The 17,019-nt window shown below is 39.9% G+C and overlaps 1 protein-coding gene across 2 annotated transcripts; it reads right to left on the bottom strand.

Annotated features, from left to right (window-relative positions):
- Nucleotides 1–770: 770 nt before the first annotated feature.
- CC2H3orf33 (chromosome C2 C3orf33 homolog) lies at nucleotides 771–14,736 on the bottom strand. 2 transcript variants are annotated; one of them, XM_049628667.1, is made up of 6 exons: nucleotides 14,593–14,736; nucleotides 12,158–12,217; nucleotides 7,626–7,773; nucleotides 4,858–5,018; nucleotides 4,489–4,534; nucleotides 1,533–1,622 (listed from the first exon to the last, which is right to left on the bottom strand). In XM_049628667.1, exons 1-6 carry the CDS (start codon nucleotides 14,704–14,706, stop codon nucleotides 1,618–1,620), a joined length of 534 nt encoding a protein of 177 aa, XP_049484624.1. In that variant the 5' UTR covers nucleotides 14,707–14,736; the 3' UTR covers nucleotides 1,533–1,617. The 2 variants fall into 2 exon arrangements, with proteins under 2 accessions (XP_049484623.1, XP_049484624.1); XM_049628666.1 differs by lacking the exon at nucleotides 4,489–4,534 and having other exon boundaries at nucleotides 771–1,622.
- Nucleotides 14,737–17,019: the final 2,283 nt, after the last annotated feature.

The raw sequence follows: 17,019 nt of genomic DNA, 5'->3' as shown, positions 1-17,019 counted from the left end.
GACATGAGCACTTTACTTCCTTTTCGACAAGACTGAAAGTGCCATATATCCTGTTTCCACTATGTTAGGAAACAGTGATTATCTCTTTTCTGATATTTGCGAAGCTACACAGCCTTCTAGCACCTCATTTACCTGAGACAAGCAGAACGAAGCATGACAAAAAGGGAAGCAAGAGAGAGGGAGTGGCCCACATTCCCATCACTTGGTTTAAGAATACATGAGTTTCCTGCAAGTGGAACTGACACCATGGAAAGTGGCAGGACTGAAGCCGACTTGCTAATACTCCCCACAACACACACCCATGAGTGGAGTGAGTAAGCCCAGTCACTTTCCACAAGCCAACTCATGTTCCTTTCCATCCCAAGTGGTGGTGATCCAAGAGTTAAAGGCTATGGACTAAACTGCCTTGGGAGTTAAGAAGGAAGGGAGAAAAAGAGGTAAGCATCTCCCAAGCCAGGGGACTATGATAGAGAGCCCCTACAGAACCCTCAAGGAATAACCATGGCCAAATTGTGCTAGAGAAGAAACTGTCTCATGCACAGAACTAACAAATATCAACACAAGAAAAGTAAAATGTAAGGAGACCTTGGTTGTGTGTTTTCTCCCTGGGTGTTGCTGGAATATGCTTTTAGCTGTTTTCTGTCATTATCATCATCCTCATGATTTTGTCCAGAGGGTTACCCTCTTCATCTAACAATAGGTAGAAATTAGCCATTCTTTATTACTAGAAATGATCTACAGTGACCTTCTCACATACTTTGCCCCAAATTCACAGTTAGAAGACACTTGGGAAAAGAGTAGCCTCAGACATGATGCATAGAGTTCCTTTATTATAAGTAATCAAAATTGATAAAACCGGAAAAGTAAACAAAATATTCTCGTTGAACAAAAATTAAATATGGCTGCCCCAAATAACTAAAATAATACAGTGTCCAATAGTTAAACTCTGTCTTCAAATATTAACATTACAGATATACATCCTTTATCCTGGTAACTTTATAAAGTATTTCATTTTTCCTGAAAGCATATTATATTAATCACAATTTGCTTAAGTAATTCTGATTATGACATTTAAAATAATCATCTCTTAAATATTTAAATACCATTAGAATGCAACTTTGATCATTTGGAGGAATTTCCGTTTCAACTCAATATCCATATATTTATTTACATACTTTACTCTTTTCTGAGTAGGTCACCTCCAGGCCTCTTAGAATATTTCACCCTTTTCTACGAAAGTGTATGCGATTCATAAGTTCTCTGAACTTCAGTATTAAGGAGTAGTTATTTATGTGGTCTTTCCATGTTTCATAAGTCCTTCTAAGTTTGTCATAATAACTTTCATTTTTCAAATTGAAATCTGATCCAATTTTTTTTAAATAATTGTCTTTTTTCCATATTTCTCTCCAGGAGCCTTTCAATTTTTCCAAATAACTTTCTTTTTCATATTCTTCCTTCCATATTCCTTCTCCTTTTTTTAACGCTGTTAATTCAGCTTTAAGTAAGTTTCTGTGAATTGTCCAATAGATTTTAGAATCATAATCTAGCCCTTTAACAAGAACAGTTTTGCCAAGGCCTCTTCTCAAAATTTCTTCATTCAGACTCACACTAAAATATCTACCCTTGAATAAAAAATAAAACAAATCAATTACTTAAGAATTTAGTAATTTATTCATTTACTTAAAATCAGTCGTTCAGCATTTTTTCCTCCAGAGAAAAGCCAAAAAACAGGAAGCAAAAGGGTTCCCATGAGCTCAAAACAGCTAATGCTAAATCCAAGAATTTCATTACTAAAAGAGACTCTTGCTCAAAGTTAACTGCCTCTTTTGTAACATAATAGTTCTTCACAGACTCACTGGTCATCTAACCCAAAGAAGGTAGAAGTAATAAAGTATAAGAAGTGTTCTTGATCTGTTTGTTGTTCAGAGGAGTAAAGGAGCACACAAAATAGGCGAAAAGACAGAAGGCCACAGCAAAAGAAACTAAAAAGTATAAAATGCAAAATATCTGAATCATCACTGAACTGTTAGATTAGGTTCAGAATTCCACTGTGTAGGAAGGCACTGGCATGTAAATGCATTTTTAAAAGACTTCCCACATGAGGCGCCTGGGTGGCTCAGTCGGTTAAGCATCCGACTTCAGCTCAGGTCATGATTTCGTGATCCCTGAGTTTGAGCCCCACGTCAGGCTCTGTGCTGACAGCTCAGAGCCTGGAGCCTGTTTCAGATTCTGTGTCTCCCTCTCTTTCTGACCCTCCCCCCACTCATGCTCTGTCTCTCTCTGTCCCAAAAATAAATAAACGTTAAAAAAAAATTTTAAAGACTTCCCACAAAATTATTAACATTTAAAATAGTCCTAGACCTTGAATCTTCATCCATAAAGAAATTTCCTTCATGGAAAACCTTACTTCCTAATGAAACCGGATAAATGGGACTTTTTTCCCCACTAATTTACAGTATAAAGGAGATCCTGCTGGAGTGCCTGGCTGGCTCAGTTAGTGGAGGAGAGACTCTAGATCTGGGGGTTGTAGGTTCAAGCCCCACACTGGATGTAGAGATTACTTAAAATTTTTAAAAATCTTGGGGCGCCTGGGTGGCTCAGTCGGTTAAGCCTCCGACTTCAGCTCAGGTCATGATCTCGCAGTCCATAAGTTCGAGCCCCACGTCGGGCTCTGGGCTGATGGCTCAGAGCCTGGAGCCTGCTTCTGATTCTGTGTCTCCCTCTCTCTCTGCCCCTCCCCCATTCGTGCTCTGTCTCTCTCTGTCCCCAAAATAAATAAACTTCCTTAAAATAAATTTCCTTAAAAAAGGAAATCCTGTTTAGTTATTTATATAGTCCTTGTGAAATTTTAACCTAACAAGATCAATTTTAACAAAGTATTAATAACTGAATAGCTTTGTTAGACAAGTATTAAATTCTAAAAATGTGAAAACCCCAGGTTTAAAGTAGGAGACATTTCTAGGACTATCCAAAGGAACAAAGTAATCTTTTTTCCCTTAAATGCAGTAACTCTGAGTCATACTAATAAGGAGTTCATGGGGAGCCTGGGTGGCTCAGTGGGTTGAGCATCTGACTTTGGCTCAGGTCATGATTTCACAGTTCATGAGTTCGAGCCCCACACCAGGCCTTCTGCTGTGAGCACAGAGACCACTTTGATCCTCTGTTCCCCTATACCTCTGCCCCTCCCCAACTCGCACACTCTCAAAAATAAACATTTAAAAAAATTAAGGAGTTCATAAATATAGTTTTAAAAGATTTATCATATTTTTCTCAATCTTTTAAATTTTTTAAATGTTTATTTGAGAGACACAGAGAGCACCAGCACGTGTGCACAAGCGGGGGAGGGGTGCAGACAGAGAGAGGGAGAGAAAGCATCCCAAGCAGGTTCCAAACTGTGAGTATAGAGCCCAACTCAGGGCTTGATCTCAGGAACCATAAGATCATGACCTGAGCCAAAATCACATTGAACTGAATGAGCCACCTAGGCGCCCCTCAATATTTTAAACTTTAAGAGCTCATTCCCTTAAACCAAAATCAGAATAACTAAAATTCAATCTGACACATTAGTAAAATTCAACAGATGTAAATTACCACAATATGCATACTGCATAGTTTGATCACCTAGGAAGGAATATAAACTAAAGTATATAAGGTGAAGTAGAAGCTCAGGAGCCAGAAAGAGCTGGGCTTGAATACTGGCTCTATCACTTGGTTACCCTGAGCCCCATCTGTAAATGGGAGTAAAAACAAGGACTCCAGAAGAATGGTTTTGAGGATAAATGAAATACACTCCTCAATTTAAAAGAGAAGATATTGTTTCTTTTTATTTTTTTAAAGATTTTTTAAAAGTAATCTCTACACCCAATCTGGGGCTTGAACTCACAATCCTGAGATCAAGAATCACATGTCTCACCGACTGAACCAGCCTGGTGCCCCCCTGCCTCCCAGCTTACTTTTAAATATATGATGCTTCAACCAATCAGTGTTGGATAATTCTTACTTTGAAAGAACTGAAGATGACTTGGACATACAGAAATTAATGGGTCTCATTAGGTTATCTATTAATAGTTCAAAGGCTCTAAAGAATTAAAATGTTTACAATTTTAATCACTTTAATGTGAAGTTATATTTTCTTCAGATTGTTTGTGTTTGTTACATAATAAGAGACTTTAGAAATAAGAAAACCATTCTTAATCCTGTCATCATATTTTAACTATTTAATTTTCTACACTCTTTTTCCAGTACTCTTCCACCAAAAGCAGTGTGGAGTAAGGCACACTCAAGGACTCAGGACAGTAGCACAGCAACACTGATGAGGCTCTGTGGCATCCCAGTTAGTTACACAGCGGCCATGGCCAATCATAAAGGTAGGAAAACTCTGACGCAAAGTCTTCAGATGACTGATTACTGATCATTAATAGTATGCAAGTACGCTCAACGTTAGAGTTCAAAGATTGAGCAGTATTAACCTTTAGAAAACACACTTACTCTTTGTAGTTTCCAGTTGACAGGAAACCCACTCAACAAGTGGTTTCTAATAACAAGGGGAATATAATATACTCATGTAGAAATAAATGTGTAAAGCTACTCCTTAAATTATCAACGTCTGAAGTCATTAATGATTTTAAGTTTTTTCCATTTTCTTAGTTGTCTATTTTTTCTATAATAAACATATAAGTAACATTTTATAACAAAATTTGTATATGAAACACCTGGTTCTCTATACATAATCACTATGAGTACCAATTAAGAAAAGCAAAAATTCAGTCCCATTATATATTCAAGGCTCTAATTAATAATGTTTATGTATAAATAAAAAGAATAAAATATTGCTCATTATTTCTTCATACTACTTACCTTATTCACTAGAAGATAGCAAATAAGTGCTGAATTCTCCTTTGCAAGAAGTTGAAACCATACCAGCTGGGAAGGTTTTAACTCTTTTTGTAACCACACCTTCCCGGTTTCAGTGAGTTCTACTCCTGCCAGCTTAACCAGCAAAACACCACATGGCTCTTCTAAAAAGTTTAGGTAGAAAGGAATGTAGCTTTAATACCATGTTGCAAGAACAAATTTCAAGGTCACGCTCCCCCTATGCCAAACAATCAAACATGTTTATTTATAAACACCCAGACACTCTAGATTGCAGGTTCATTTACATCTGTATTCAAGTTTTCTTTTTTTTTTAATTATTATTTTTTTAACATTTATTTATTTTTGAGACAGAGAGAGACAGAGCATGAACGGGGGAGGGTCAGAGAGAGAGGGAGACACAGAATCTGAAACAGGCTCCAGGCTCTGAGCTGTCAGCACAGAGCCCGACGCAGGGCTCGAACTCACGGACCGCGAGATCATGACCTGAGCTGAAGTCGGCCGCTTAACCAACTGAGCCACCTCAAGTTTTCTTTTAAAGCAACCTAAGCATACAACAGATGGAATAATCTAAAACCCCCATCTCAGTAAGCTCCAGAACAGGATGTAGAACCCATTAATAAAAATATGAATAAAACGGCGCCTGGGTGGTTCAGTCAGTTAAGCATCTGACTCTTGATTTCCGCTCAGGTCATGATCTCACGGTTCATGAGATCAAGCCCCACATCCATCGGGCTCTGTACTGACAGTGCAGAATATGCTTGGGATTCTCTCTCCCTCTCTCTGCTCCTCCCCTGCTCTCTGCCTCTCAAAATGAATCAAGAGGGGCGCCTGGGTGGCTCAGTGGGTTGAGAGTCCTACTTCAGCTCAGGTCATGATCCCACTGCTCATGAATTTGAGCCCTGCTTTGGGCTCTGTGCCGACAGCTCAGTTGGTTAAATTCCAACTCCTGATTTCAGCTCAGGTCACAATCTCCCACTTTGAGTTCGAGCCTCTCATCAGTCTCTGCACTGACAATGTGGAGCCAGCTTGGGATTCTCTGTCCTCTCTCTCTGGCCCTCCCTCCATTTGCACCCTCTCTCTTTCTCAAAACAAATTAAAAAAAAAAATTAAACTTAAAAAAATGTTTTAAACGAACTTTAAAAAATAAAAACCCCTTCATAAAATTAAAATAATATTATGAAGCTCCTTATTATTTAAAAAAATTTTGTTTTATTTATTGTTGAGAGAGAGAGAGAAAGACAAAGACAGAGACAGAGCATGAGCATGAGCATGAGCAGGGCAGGGGCAGAGAGAGAGGGAGACACAGAATCTGAAGTAGGCTCCAGGCTCTGAGCTGTCAGCACAGAGCCGGATGCAGGGCTCGAACTCATGAATGGCAAGATCATGACCCAAGCCAAAGTTGGATGCTTCACCGAATGAGCCAGCCAGGCACCCCAAGAAGATCTTTAAATATAACTAAATTTAGGGGCACCTGGGTGGCTCAGTTGGTTGAGTGTCTCACTCTTGGTTTCAGCTCAGGTCATGGTCTCCCAGTTCATGAGTTCGAGCCCCACGCTGGGTTCTGTGCTAACAGTGCGGAGCCTGCTTGGGAGTCTCTCTCTCCCTCTCCCTCTTTCTCTCTCTCAAATAAACTTTTTAAAAATGTATTTAAAATATAAAATGAATGTATAAGTAAAACTAAATTTATTCAACAAGCTTTGCCAAGTCTCCATTGGCTAACAATTATTTTTCTAGGGCCTGTGAATACTGAGATAGGTAGGAAAAGGTCCCTGCCCACCAGGGGTTCAGTTTAGTGGAGGATATAAACCTAAAATACATGACTATAGGAAAATGTGTTTAAGTACTGTAACCACAGTGTGTGTCCACTGTTGTGGGTGTAGTAAAGAAAGAGGCTAATTCAGCTCCAGAGTTAAGGAAAGCTTCACAGAAGAGCTGACATTTGAGCTGGATACTAAAGAATGAACTGGAGCTCAACAGGAGCCAAGGCACTCTGGGAAAACTGTGCCCAGGGGCATGAGAACACAAATAAGCAGCAGGCAGGAAGGTTTGTGTGAGTGGGGTCTTCGACACAAAGCAGGGAGAAATGGGAAAGCAGCAGGGGACATCAGCCCCTGTTCGGCTCTCCAGTCTCCTTTGGTGACTCTTGTCCCTTTCTTCCCTAGGCCCCAGCACTCTAGTCTTCATATGGCTTCTCAGAAGAGCCATGCTCATTCCCATACACGTTCTGCCTAGCCAGCCCCCTCTCATTCTTCAGGTCTCTGATTAAATAACAACTCATCCATGAGGCTTTCTCTGACCACTTTACAGGTATAGGTTCCCCATTCACATGACCTCCAGTAATGTTCATCCTAGCATCTTGCTCTTTTCTTCATAGCTCTTAGGACAATTTTTATTTGTCTGTTGTCTATTTTCTACTTAGACTGTACGCTCCAAAGGGTAGTCTTATTTGTTTCACTCAGTGCCATGTAGCTACAATAGGTCCTAGAACATAACAGTTGCTCAATATTTGTGGAAAGAATGCTTGACTGCCTGAATGAAACACTGAATGGTTGAATAAAAAGAGGAGGGGGAAGAAAAGAACATCTGGAGACCAATTAAATAGTTCTTTGTATTTAAAACCAAGAGTTTATACTTTCTCTCATAGACAGTGGAAAGTTATTAAAATTTAAAATGACATTGTTTGCTACTTTACAAATAACTTCTAATTAACAAATACTAAAACAGTTGTATTATTCTTGTACTTTACTTACTTTTCCATGAAGTTATAATAGGTAAAGCAATGGGAATATGCTCAATTTCTAAACCATTCTCAGTTATTCGGCGTAATCGTCCACGTAGTTTAACATTCCTTCTTATAAATTCTACTGGAATATCTGAAGAACTTGTAAATTTTGATGTCTGTTGATTTATAAAAAAATATAACATTTTATTATTATTTTCATTTTAACATTAAGCATGTCAAATTGTTACCTAATATTTAATAAGAAGACGTAACCCCTGAAATTTTTTAATTTACCCCTTAATTTTATATATTAATATTTTAGTGTGATTTAATCAAAAGTGTTTATAGGAAGGGGGCACCTGGCTAGCTCAGTCAGCGGAGCATGCAACTCTTGATCTTAGGCTTGAAGATTTGAGTCCTACATTGGGTGCAGAGATTACTTAAAAAGAAAATCTTTTGAAAAAAAAGTGTTGAGGCACCAAGATGGCAGTTAGTTAAGCGTCCAACCTTTGGTTTTGGCTCAGCTCATGGTCTTATGGTTTATGAGTTCAAGCCTCACACTGGGCTCTGCTCTGCCAGTGTGGAGCCTGCTTGGGATTCTCTCTCTTTCTCTCTCTGACCCTCCCCTACTGTCTCTCTGCCGCTCCCCACCTTCCCTCAAAAATAAATAAACACCTAAAAAAAAAAAAAAACCATGTGAAATACTACAGGTTAGAGTCAGTATTTTAAAAGATCTTGACAACTAGGATGATGGGATAAAAGTAATGAAGGATAAGAGAATAAACTAATTATAGCATAGATTAAAAAGATTAAGAACCTTTAGTTAACTGTGAACTCAAAATGAGTGGAAGTGTGACAAAGCTGCAAAACAAAATACAAACTCCCTCTCCCCTACACTCCCCGCTGCGCCCCACCTAAGTTCAAACACCAAGCAACATTATAAGGAACAGGATCCAAAACGAGAGAGGTGAGGAAGGGATGGCTCTAAATCAGGCCCTAAGTGGAATATACTATGCTGTGCCAGGTACCCATTTCATAAAAGACTCAAACAAACTGGAACAAAGCTAGAAGAGGAGAAAAAAGATGATAGAGTCTGGAAACCACATCACATGAGAAAACTAAGATTATTTTGCACCAGTGGGGGCGGGGGGTAGGCTGTGCCTGGGTTGTTCAGTTTGTTGGGTTTCCTGGGCCTCGGCTCTTGATTTCAGCTAAGGTCATGATCTCATGTTTCATGAAATCAAGCCCCTTGCCCAGCTCCTGACATCGCAGAGCCTGCTTGGGATTCTCTGCCCCATCTCCCACTCATGCTCGCTCGCTCTCTCTTTCTCTCTCTCTCTCTCTCTCTCAAAAATAAATAAATTTTTTTTAAAAAAGAGTATTTTGCACAGGGGAGACAGAGTAAGTAGAGAGGATCATTAAAGATGTCTTCAATTATTAAACATCCATCCCTTTTAATTTTTAGGTGTTTTCATTAAAGGACACACATAAAAAAGACACCAGAGTGCCTTGATGTTTGGAGTTTTAGAAATTTTGGAGTTTTAGAAATTATTAAGCAGCTAGCTAAAGAGGAAACTAAATAGAACCCAATGTTCTATTTCCTTGAGTTCATACTCAAGGAATATGTGAAAAACCTTTAAAGGCAGATCCCACTGTATCTACCTTTTCTGGATCCAATAATCCCTCAACAACATAAAGTTCAGTGCTGTGTTTCTGTGACATGGCACTATCTGGAAGATGAACTAACTATATACATAAAACCAGAATACAACTGCAGAGCAATACATAGAGAGGTTTAAGATAAAGTGTAAGTGCTAACAGGTCAAAATGGAAAGGATAAGAACACCGGAGGAAGATATTTTTAAAGGAAGTGAATCCTGAGCCTGTGATAAACAGTCTGCTTTCCAGAAGAGGCAGAAAGATGATGCCACTGACAAGGATGCTGTCCCTAAGCTTCAGATGGTGAAGTGTCCTAGAGGCAAACAGACAAAAGCGGGAAGCTCTGTGAAGAGAAAATAGTAAGAGTTTCAAATTCAGGAATATGACATTTGAAATCCAGTTCTGCGACATACTAGCTGGGTGATCTTGTGAAAATAAATTTAACTTTTTTGAGCATCCATCTCCTCATCTATAAAACCTGGGTATAAGAATACCGGTTTCATAGGATTATTATAAGTATTAAATGAAATTACGTAGGGGCACCTGGGTGGCTCAGTCGGTTAAGTATCCGACCTTGATTTCAGTTCAGATCATGATCTCACGGTTCATGACACTGAGCCCCGAGTCAGGCTCTGTGTTGACAGTGAGGGGCCTGCTTGGGATTCTCTCCCCGGCTGGTGCACGATCTCTCTCTCTCTCTCTCAAAATAAATAAACATTTCTAAAAAATGATTTTAAATGAAATTATGTATATGAAGTGTTTAGCACAGTACTAAACTCAATCATCATTTTTTAAATTTTTTTAATATGAAATTTGGAATTGTCTACCAGTAATTGAAAGAATATGAGAGCTTGGTAAACTCAGGAGGAAGAAAAACAACAATACAAAAAGAACACTGAAGGGGAACTACTAAGGCTCCCTGTGGCAGGCCCTTTGTTGGTTAATGCAATATTCATTCTCAACCCTCTCTCCCTTATCAGCAGGCACTGGAAGGGATGGGAAAGTTAAATGGCCGCTTTCCCAACTCCTTTCCAGCTAGAGGTGGCCATATGATATAAGGATGTAAGCAAAAGTCTGCTGAAGGCTTCTGGGAAAATTTTTGCTTTCTTCATGAGATGTGGCTCGCACCTTCCTTTTCCCTCTCCTTTTGCTTTGAACAAGAGTATGCTATTTGGAGCTAGAGTAGCCATTCTGTGCCATGAGGAAAGGCACAGAGAATCATACACCTAAAACCCTCTGTCACTGAATCACTCCAGGCATTTTGTGACATGAGGAAAAAGCCTTTTTACTTGGTTAAGCCACTGTCAGTTGGGGTTTCTCTTACTTGTAGCCAAAGTCCTTCAACTGTTACACAACTGAGTTTTTTGTTCTCTAAAGTTCCAATGTTCTTTTTCTAGCTTCTTAGCCTGCTCTTCTCATCACATGTTAGTCACTATTATCAAAAGCCATAAAAATCTAAAAAAAAGACACCAGAACTAAAGTCTAAAATGAATAACTTCATAATATACTAATATAAATTTATATTAATTAATGCATAATTTTCATAAATCAATAACATACCTAATATTGTATAACTTAAAATCATCTATAACTGATTCATGTAATTTTTAAGGGCTAACAAGGGAAATAACCCCTCAGCATTATTTTTACCTAAACACTTTTTTTTGTCAAGTTTATTTTGAGAGAGAGAGCATGAGCAGGGAAGGGACAGAGAGAGAGGGAGCCAGAGACTCCCAAGCAGCCTTTGTGCTGTCAGTGAGAAGCCCAATACTGGGCTCGATCTCACGAACCATGAGATTATGACCTAAGCCAAAACCAAAGGTCAGAGGCTTACCTCATTGAGCCACCCAGGCCCCTGTATTTTACCTAAACTCTTACTCAGATCATTTAATATTTTGACAATTTTGAAACCTTCAAAATCCAAATGTCATGGAATACAGATTGTAAGATAAAGAAAAAATGAAATGAATGAAAACAACTAAAGTTTCCAAAGTTCCATTCTAAAAATATATATAAGCTAAAAATGAATGACTTACAAAATCATGGAAGTGTTAAAAGAAAAAGCCTATTAGATTATTAGATATAAGGTTAAAAAAGAATGCAGGGCACTTAATAAAGAGGATAAAAGTTCTGACATTGGAGTCAGGGGGAAAAGGCAACAGATGGAAAAGATACAGTATAGTAGAGTAACACTGTGTAGTCAATGATAATATAAAATAATATAGAAATAATAAATACAGGAAATAAATATACACAGAAGCAATAAACCCATACCAGATTGTAACATGACACTAAAATTACACCCAATGACAAGAATCAGTTATATAAAAAATACTTCTAAATCTTGAATTACTAAATGGATTTCCACAGTATCTATTATTAAAAAATTATTGAAAGGGCAAAAAAATATGCTAACTGAAAGGATAAATTATTTTTTTTACATCATACACCCTGCTTTATTCATTGAACAGATATTACAGATTGTTGCAAATCAGAGAAAGCATAAATTATTCAGTGCTAAAGGACATAATTCGACTGTGATCTAAATCTAAAACCACTATACAAAACACTTTTGAGACATTCCACAATGTCTGAAATGCAAATTTAGTGATTATAGCATTCTAGCAAACCAAATCCTTTACAGATTCCTTTTTAAGCATGAAGACGTGATTATGAAAATATAGACTGTGCAATTACTTTCCATAAAATCCTGCAAATGTGTTACTTTTAAATCAAGGTCTTAAAATATGTTCATTGTTCTAAAATAATACTTAAAACTTCTAATATGAATAACAAAATGATACCCAGCTTGAGACAAAAACTGTTTTGAAGTAAGAAATTAACTGTCTCTTGTTTATCACAGTTCACAGTTCACAGTGCCTTCTTCATTTTTTAACTTACCATCCGAATACTTCTTAGAAGTAACATTATTCCAGCTATGGCCATTACGGTGCTGATGTTCTTCAGAAAAAGATTAAATGATTAATTCTCATTAGTTATTATTCATAATAGTGAAAGTAGTAATTAGAAGGGGGGAAAAAGAAGACTGTCCCCCCAATATCTGTCCAAATAAGGCACATCCTTCAACTAAAGGCCCATTTCTTCCAAAAAAACTTCCTTAACTGCCAACCTACTCAGTAATCTCCCCTTTCTTTCCCAAACACTCTGACATGTATAGTAATTATATACATAACATTGTATTGTTCTCTATTGCCTTTTACTTTAACCGTGAGTACCTTAACTGCATGAATCAGTCTAATACTTCTTGAATGATGCCCACAGTAACTAGCATAACCCCGAGCCTAGAGTGGGAATTTAAATCTTTGATAGAAAAATTTGCCACCAAAACATTACAATACAATGTCTTCGATGTATATATGGATGAACAGTTGGGAAAAACTTATCAATGTTTTTAAAGTGCTCCATTTAAGCTGAAACAGACCTAAGAGAGTTTAATTTAAAAATAAGAACCCTGCAGGGCACCTGGGTGGCTCAGTAGGTTAGGCGTCTGACTTCCCGACTTCCCGACTTCAGCTCAGATCATGATCTCACTGCTTGCGAGTCTGAGCCCTGCGCCTGGCTCTGTGCTGACAGCTCAGAGCCTGGAGCCTGCTTCGATTCTGTTTCCCTCTCTCTCTGCTCCTCCCCCGCTCGCACTCTGTTTCTCTCTCAAAAATAAAATAAAATAATTTTTAAAAAAGAACGCTGCAACTGCCTCAACAAGAGTGATAATCTAACATGCTTTCCTTCAATAAATACAACTAGGTATGTAAGAAATGAAGCTGAAAATTATATGCAAGGAAAGAAATGAAGATACTAAGATTGGTCTTAGTGTTGAAGACAGATACAACTCTGATCATGCTTTAAACATCAAGCAAACAGAAAATAAGGCAATGGAAATTTTGTAATTACCAATACATAATGCTTTTTGTTCTGTAGATTGTGCATTTGTAGAAGGAAAAAGAAAGAAAATGAACACTAGGATACATTCTGTGATTGAGATATTTGGAATAATGTTATCTGTGGGCTAATTTAAACTGTTTCCTCTCTCAATCTGTTGAAGTCATTTTTTAATTTGAAATGACCCATGCATCAATTTCTGCTTCACTAGAAGAACCCAGGCCTTGCCAATTAGCACCTATATCATTCATTCATTCATTAATCTATCATTCATTAATGCCACCAATATGTATCTAGCACTTAGTAAATGGCACGCAATACTCCGAGGACAGGAGCTGTAGTGGTGAATGAAAACAGCCATAGCCCTGGCCCTTGTGCTGCTTGGCTGCAGAGCTTTTGCAAAGCTGATGGTCCTACTCAACTTCTCAGAAGGATGTAACAAAGTTAACCATTCTCTCTGAAAATTCTCTTCACTTGACTTCTAGAATGCCTGGTTTTCCTCCTCCTCCGCTGTTTCTTCCCAGTTTTTGCTGATCTCCTCCTTTTCACTTCCCATATTCTAAATGTTCAGTGTTCCTCAGGTCCCATGTCTGAATTCTAGGACTTGTTCCACAGCTTTTCTGACTTGCTCCAAGATGTCATCCAAGCTTTAAACTTAAGATTTAGGCAGTTCATTCCTAAAGTTGTATGTCCAGTTCCGATCTCCCTTCAATGCCAGATTCCTATATCTAAGTTGCCTAGATAATATCTACAACTCCGTTTAGAATTCTAATAACCATCTTCAAGTTCACACATCTCCACCTCCAAGTTCACATGTCCAAAGGGTCCTCTGAATTTTCCCAACAAATCACTGGCCCCCACTCCTCCACAGAAACAACTTTCACCACCATCCACCCAGTGGGCAGCCCCCCTGATTCCTCCTTGCACCCCACACCTAAATCATCCACACCATCCCCAGGGTCTTAGCCACAATCTTGTCTTGCCTGGACACCTAAGATGTCCCATTCTTGGTCGAACTCCAGTGCCCTCTCACGTCACTTAAAACACAAGGCCTACAGTAGGACCACGTGCCCTATCTTCCACCCCGTCGTCTGTCGTCTCCGTGCGCTGTGTCCCCAACTGCTTTCGGGGGACGCACCAAGCTGTGCTGCGTCTCGGTCTCTGAGGTATCTCCGGGGCCCAGCACTGCCCTGGCAGTAATTAAGAGATGGTCTCTCCAGCCCACCGCGGCCATCCCCACGCACCGAGCCCAGCCGGGCCGCGCTCGCTCCCCAACCGCCCCCCCCCACCGCCGCACTCGCGACCCCGGCAACGTGGCCCTCCGCCCAGTCCGGCCCCTACGGGCTCCACTGCCCGTGGCCTGCCCGCGCCACGTCTCCCTCAGGCTCGCTCCGCGCGACCCTGCGCCCCCCGCCTGCCCGGCCGGTCTGCGATACCCGGACGAGGCGCAGGTGGTCGTCCGCCCATTTCGAGACTCGCGCCACCACATTGGGCGCCGCTCCGTCCGGGTCCAGCGGCTGCGAGGCGGAGGCCGTAGGCCGGCCCGCCATGTTGCCGGCTTCCCGCGAGCCCGCGTCGCGCTCCTCGGGCGGACGGCAGGGGGCGCCGCGCTCCTGGGGCGGACGGCCAGGATCCGGGCTCCCCAAGCTGTTAGGGGCGCCGCACGGTGGTCGACGGTGGGGTCCTCGTCTGCGTTGCCTGAGAGTGGCCTTACGACTGGCTGTTCGGTCCCTCTTCGCCTGGAGGTGGGCCTCCCATATCAGTGACCCCCCCTCCCCCAGCATTTATGCAGGGTTTTCCCACTGCGCTGGACATTTTTATGGGACAGGGACGGGGGCTGAAGGCTTCCCGGCCATGCTGGTGGGAAGACGATCAGTTTGTGACTTCAGTTAACCCAGCCTCAGTGTGGGTGCCGCATCTCCTCTGCCATGCAGAAAGGAAATTGAAGTAGTTCATTCCTTTCACCTGCTCCCAAATATAATAAGATGCATATTTCTTATGTTTGAATTGTGCTTTAAAATTTGCACAGTTCCTTGGTAATATTATTAGGTGCTCTAAATTGTTGAACTGTTAATTAATTAAAATATATATGGAAAGCTGACTATATTAGTATATTTCGTATATTAGTAGTAGTATTAATTAGTATATAAGTATATTTTAAAACAAAAATTAGATGCCGGATAGGGTAAATGGTATAGTAACATTTGTGTAAAAAAATTGTGTGTGTGTGTGTGTGTGTGTGAGAGAGAGAGAGAGAGAGAGAGAGAGAACCATGGAAATCTATGCAAGAAACCTACAACAGTGATTGCCCCTGGAGAGAGGGATTAGGGTAGGAATGGTTGGGAAAACATTTTGCAATTATGGAAATGTATATCTGCGTTGTTCAGTTTCAAACCTAATAGCCACTTGCGGCTCTTGTGTGCTTGAAATGTAGCTAGTACAACTGAGGAACTGAATTTTTATTTTTTTAAAGTAAGCTCTAAGCCCAACCTGGGGCTCGAATTTATGACCAGAATCCAGAGTCCTCTGATCTTCAGACTAAGCCAGCCAGGGGCCTCAGGAACTGATATATGTATCTGTGTGTGTGTGTGTGTGTGTGTGTGTGTGTGTGTATACACACACACACACATATATATACTCATATATACATATATATACATATACATATATATGTATATATATATATATATTTTAATGTTTATTTATTTTTGAGAAAGAGACAGAGACAGAGCACAAGTGGGGAACGGGCAGAGAGAAAAGGAGATCCAGAATCTCAAGCAGGCTCCAGGCTCTGAGCTGTCAGCACAGAGCCTGACACGGGCTCGAACTCACAAACTATGAGATCATGACCTGAGCTGAAGTCAGACATTTAACCGACTGAGCCACCCAGGCACCCCAGGAACTGAATTTTTAATTTTATTAATTTTAATTAATTTCAATAGTCACATGTGTCTAGTAGCTACCATATTGGACAGAGTAATATACTGTTAGAATTTTTTTTTACTTTTCTTTATGCACATATTATTTTTAGAAGTGAAAATGGAGTATGTTGTACTCCTAACACACATATTATGAGTAGTACCTTCAAGGAATGTATTGCCTCAGTACTATAGCTAATAGAAAGTAAATTACTGGCTAACACTTAGATCTTACTATGTGTGAGGCACCATTCTAAATACTTCTCATGTATTAGCTCCCTTGATGCTCCCAACAACTTTATAAGATAGACACTATTATTAATACCAGCTTTAAAGAGTAAATATGCAGAGTGATTAAGCCAGTAGCCAAGGTCACCTAGCTAGGAAGTGGTGAGCTGGGCTGTTATGCTGGGATTCAGCTCAGTGAATTGGCTCAGTCTGTGCACTTGACCACAACACTGCTTCCCATAAAGGCAATCAGCTAAAACACATCAATCCCTATAAATTTCCAGAGAGGGTGCAATGTGCATGGTTTTGGGGGAAATCCAACTAAAAAGATACACTATAGGGGCACCTGGGTGGCTCAGTTGGTTAAGTGTAGGACTCTAGATTTCGCCTCAGGTCATGATTTCACAGTTCATGAGTTCCACTTCCAAGACAGGCTCTGGGCTGACAGCGAGGAGTCTGCTTAGGATTCTCTGTCTCCCTCTCTCTCTGCCCCTCTCCCCATCTCTCAAAATAAATAAACATTAAAAAAAAGATATGCTATAACCAAAATCCTTAATCACTATTTCAAATAAAAACAAAAGTTATGTGTGTTAAGAGATGTTGAATAGCTTTAGTTCAAAAGTAGAAAAACTAAGATTCCTTCATGGGCAATTCTGTTCCCAATTCTTCTTTTGCTGTTTCAGTGTCCTGTCTCTACATGCTTTCTGCTCTCTCTCC

The sequence above is a fragment of the Panthera uncia genome, chromosome C2 (assembly GCF_023721935.1).
Source record: "Panthera uncia isolate 11264 chromosome C2, Puncia_PCG_1.0, whole genome shotgun sequence".
In the NCBI taxonomy this organism is placed as follows: domain Eukaryota; kingdom Metazoa; phylum Chordata; class Mammalia; order Carnivora; family Felidae; genus Panthera; species Panthera uncia.
Note: the sequence above shows the minus strand (reverse complement) of the source record. Positions and strands in the feature narration are given on the sequence as shown.

What these genes read in the sequence shown, in the direction of transcription:
- CC2H3orf33 (XM_049628666.1), bottom strand. Translation starts at nt 14,706, where the DNA reads ATGGCGGGCCGGCCTACGGCCTCCGCCTCGCAGCCGCTGGACCCGGAC. An exon ending in ACCACCTGCGCCTCGTCCGG is followed by an intron (nt 12,218 to 14,592) that starts GTATCGCAGACC and finishes CTTTTTCTGAAG; the next exon opens with AACATCAGCACCGTAATGGC. An exon ending in TTCTAAGAAGTATTCGGATG is followed by an intron (nt 7,774 to 12,157) that starts GTAAGTTAAAAA and finishes ATAAATCAACAG; the next exon opens with ACATCAAAATTTACAAGTTC.